The following is a 4,608-nucleotide window of genomic DNA, read 5'->3' as shown; positions in this document are numbered from 1 at the left end:
AAAGACGATGTACCAAAAACTGCGAAAATAATATAAAAATTGCTCAAAGCAGACAAAAATGTAATTTGGTCTTTCTTCATTTAAAAAAAAAACTTGTGTCATAATAAAGTGTATATAGGCTACAGTCGGCTGGCGAAAGACTATCAAGCCAGTTTCTCGGTATTTTCCAATGTTGTTCACAAAATGTACTTCATTTCTACCTCGTTTTCAACCAAGGAAGCCACACAGTAGCGGATCGCAGCCACAACGACGAGGTTTACTTCATTAAGTTTTACTTTAACAAAAAAAAACCCGAAGAATTCCTTCTTTTCTTTTCCTCTCATCCACTTTGTACAGTTAACGGCCATCATGGGATTCAGCTGGGTCTTCGGCTTCGTAGCCTCCTTCTCAGGCGTCGAGTTTTTCTGGTATCCCTACATCGCCCTGAACTCCCTCCAGGGGGCGTTCGTCTGCCTGGCCTTCGTCTGCAACCGGCGCGTGCTGGCCATGTGGAGGGCGTGGCTCAAGTCACGGCGCGTGCGCTACCTTGCCGACCAATCAGACACGTCCGGCTCGTGTGGAGGTCAGACGTCACTCAAAGCGTCAGTGGCTGACCAGAGCCATGAAGAAAGTGGTACCAAAACCACACGTGTGTGATTAAAAAGACCGACTTGAACTGTCTAAATGTTACTAAATTTCTATCTAGAATTGCGAAACTCAAGTGAAATCTGTAACAATCAGAATCTTTACAAATAAAGCAATTCAGAAGGCTGATTTGGGACAATAATTATAGTTGTTTTGTTGTAAAAATGATCGACGTAATTTCAAGTGATATTGCACATAATTGTATGTAACGTTAGCATTGTTATTGCATCTTTGCATTTTAGACTCTCATGATCCGTATGGATTTAATTTTTAGCTGAATAGAATTAATTTTAAATGTCGCTATTCGTATTTAGTATTAGCTATGATTCTTATCTTTCAAACCTTATTCTTATCTAAAGCGCATGAGAGCGTTTAAATTAATGGATTTGGCGCTATTCATCTGTATAAAAGTATTTTATTATTGAAGTATTAATTATTTTACACGCACAAGCTTCTACCCGAAATATGTTTTTATTAAAGTACTCACTCTAATAACATTAATTGTATTCTAAAGGTTGCATGCTGAGTAAATTTCCTCTGAAGCGCTACAGAGAGCGCAATACTACTTGCACGGGGCCGAGCCACTGATTTCTATAATAGAGATCAGAGGGCCGAGCCATGTACTAGAATGCACTAGTTTCCAACAGAACACCGATTATTGTACAACTCTGTTGCAGTTACCAAAACGTTTGGTGATGTGCCACCAAAATTACGTTCTTGTAAGTAAAATGTTCATATCGTAACAAGTTATCTTACATTGCTATAACCAAACACTATTGTCAAAACCTCCAACAAAATTTACCGTTCAATAAAAAATAATAGCATAAATAAATGTGAAATTTTATTTTTGGCGATTTAATCTAAATTTAAGTGCACAAAAAAATGTATGTAAAACTATGGAATGAGTTAAAAGTTAGAATGTTTCATTGTTTAGTGAACTACGTATCTCTGGTTATCCGTCAAAGAGTTTGTTCCTTATCTTCAATATCTTGAATATCTTTAATAGCATTTAGCATTCCATGGACAGCTTTAAATGGTTTATTTTAGTAAAACCTGCCTAAGCAATTATTGCAGTATATTCTTCTTTATTAAGCTCTGGCAGGAGCTTTGGAAGTCACTTTGGTATCGGTCGGTCGGTCCTCCGCCGAAAAATGAAACATTGACCCAAAAAATATCACAAAAATTGAGCAAATGCCGTGCCGTCGTCCGTAAATGCAGTCTATAAATTGTTCGTAACAATTCGTAAAGTTGTTTATAACAGTTTTGTAAACAGAGGTAAGGTATGTGCAGTATTGCTATAGTCACGTGGTATTTTCTGTAGTGGTTGGATGGTATCCAGAAGGAGGACATGCAAATTGACGAAAAGTATGGTGTTTCCTATGCGCCATCGGTGTCGCATTTTTCGCCAGAGCTTAGTCTTCGCACTTTTTTTCAAATGAGTGGAAGAACATAATGGTTTAATAAGTGTTGCATTGGTGTATCGTTTTTGTTTGATCCCCGTCCCGGTCACTTTCTTAGTGAATATGTGAATATGTAAACTTCGTGGTTTCAAACTGCATACTTAAAAACCATGTTCTTTTTCTTAATATAACTAATGGAAAATGATCTTGAGCTGATGCTTTGATATCATTTACAGCTTTGCGTATCTCTTTGATAGAATTATCTAAATTGAAGACTGCTTTGTTGTACACGAGTTTAGGAAAAAGATGTGCCCTGAATTACTAACCAATAAGATACCAGGAAGTTGAAGTTTGTATAGTCATTAGAACCTTGGAATCTTTCGGCGATTTTCTGAATATTGTCAATATCTTACACCTGTAACAAGTGGCAGATGGCTATAGGTTTGAGCGTGATAGTTCGAACATAATATGGCCTCCTGTCGAGAATGAACGACGTGATAGCATAATACGCCTTCATTACGCTGTCACCCACCGCCCTAAACAGGACGATGGGAAGGGATAATCTCTTTCACAAATTTGTATGGAGGAACCAGAGCTATATTAAATTTAATAAAGCTCTATGGGAGGAACAGTCGTGGCAAAGAATTGTTGGCAGCTCGCTGCTTTTGTCAATAGAATTTACATTTAGTACGCACTCTACGCTCGTGCCACCTTGCAATGCGCACTGGCCGCCCTCTAAATCAGTATGGAACGATCATCAGTTGGTGTTACATCTTGGACAGAAACAAAGAATACTTCATTAAGCACGATAAAAAATGGTTTTCAATAATTGCTACCCCTTTTATGTTGGACGATTCACAATTATTGTTGAACTTTACTCCAATTTTCAAGGATCAAGTTGGATCTGTTTCATGCAGTTCAAACTACCAAAGTATACGAACATGTTTTTTTCTTCATAAACTTAGATATTTTTAGCTCTTAAATTCAGAAACCAAGATTTTGCTGCTGTCTATGAAAAAAACAGGACTGTAAGAATAAGACGTATATCTCTTTCATGTCGAACTCGTGGAACTTGAGCTTGTCACGGTCAAGATATACTGTAGGCCTATAGTTCATTGTCTCATGCAGGTATACGCACTATGTTTGGAACGCTTGGCTCACGGAGGAATTTTGCAATTAACTAATGGTATCACCTCACAACAACGACGATGTTGCCATGGTTGTAAGCTATTACAACGGATTGATGGTAAAGGCAATTGAGACGTAGACAATTTATTTCAAATTGCGATGAGGAAAAGATCATTCATCATGCATATGCCTATACCTACAATGTACAAAATAAAACAGTACGATATGGCGTGTTGGACAGCAAGCTTTCCTCTGACACTTGTCTCGATCTTTATCAGTTTACCAAGCTGCCAGGCCTACGCCTCCTGCCCGCCCGGCTGGCTGAGATGGCAGCAATCTTGTTACATCTTACTGCCGGACAAGATGAATTGGTTTGAGGCCTCGGAGGCTTGTAACCGACCGGGAAGTGGTCTGGTTGTGCCCAACTCGCGGGAAGAAAACGACTTCATCTGGAAGTCAGTGGGGCCACAGACTGACGGTATGTGGATCGGCTGCACGGATGCGGCCCAAGAGGATATCTGGCTGTGCGGGGGTCAACCTCTGTCTTTCCGAAATTGGTATCCTGGCAATCCGCGCACCGACAACCAGCGTAACTGCGCCCGGATGACTGCTTACGGTGGTGGGGGCTTATGGTCCGACTATGTTCCTTGCGGTAGCAGCAACCGCAAACCTGCAGCGTGTGAGATGACGGTCTCTGCGATGCCAGCCTACCACACCTTCACCGGTCCCGATGGGCGTGTCCCTCAGCGATGCCTCCTCCATCACGACATCAAGAATCTGATGGTAAATGGCGTGCTTGCCTGTGGCTGGGCGTGCCGGGCCGATCCCCGATGCCGCTCCTTCAATCTCTGGCAGAGCAACACTGAAAGAGAAAAGATGTGTCAACTCAATGAAGCCACTCGTCTTGGGGCTGATATCACCGACTATATAAAGGCAACCAACAACTGTTACTATTTTGAACTGTAAAAAGATTTCAACCGAAAGATCACCTGCTGTCAATGCTCGGACAATAATTATTCTCAGTCTGCAATTGTCGTCTATGCTCGGACAAAAAAATATCAGAATTCTCTCTCAATTACACATACTTTTCGACTCAGAAGCATTGCTGCCTATTATTGTTTAACCGCGTCAAAGGATTATTTGAGAATCACAGATTATGATCGTCAATGTACCTGTACGTGTGCTTCACCTGGACCTCGGTTAAAGATTTCTCTGTCTTCTTCATTAGATATACGAACAATGAACTGTATTTTTCAAAACAATTAAGGGGGAAAATAGGGAAAATGTTTAAATCTATGATATTTTTTTCGCGATTTAGGTCTAACTTTTGTAGTGCACAAACAAAATATTATAGTGAGCGTGGATAACAAAATGATGTATTTTTTGTGGTGTAAAACTGTGGAATGCGTTAAAAGTTAGAATGTTATCATAGTGAATCACTGTTTATCGTTTATCA

At 40.1% G+C, this 4,608-nt stretch overlaps 1 protein-coding gene across 1 annotated transcript; it reads left to right on the top strand.

Moving 5' to 3' along the window:
- The first annotated feature begins 3,377 nt into the window (after nucleotides 1-3,377).
- Nucleotides 3,378-4,350, top strand: LOC119736800 (CD209 antigen-like protein A). Its single transcript, XM_038210808.1, has one exon. It carries the CDS (start codon nucleotides 3,378-3,380, stop codon nucleotides 4,116-4,118), a length of 741 nt encoding a protein of 246 aa, XP_038066736.1. The 3' UTR covers nucleotides 4,119-4,350.
- Nucleotides 4,351-4,608: the final 258 nt, after the last annotated feature.

Source organism: Patiria miniata, unplaced genomic scaffold (assembly GCF_015706575.1).
Source record: "Patiria miniata isolate m_02_andy unplaced genomic scaffold, ASM1570657v1 HiC_scaffold_3, whole genome shotgun sequence".
Taxonomy (NCBI): Eukaryota; Metazoa; Echinodermata; class Asteroidea; order Valvatida; family Asterinidae; genus Patiria; species Patiria miniata.
The sequence above is the reverse complement of the archived record's forward strand: the minus strand, read 5'-3'. Positions and strand labels throughout refer to the sequence as shown.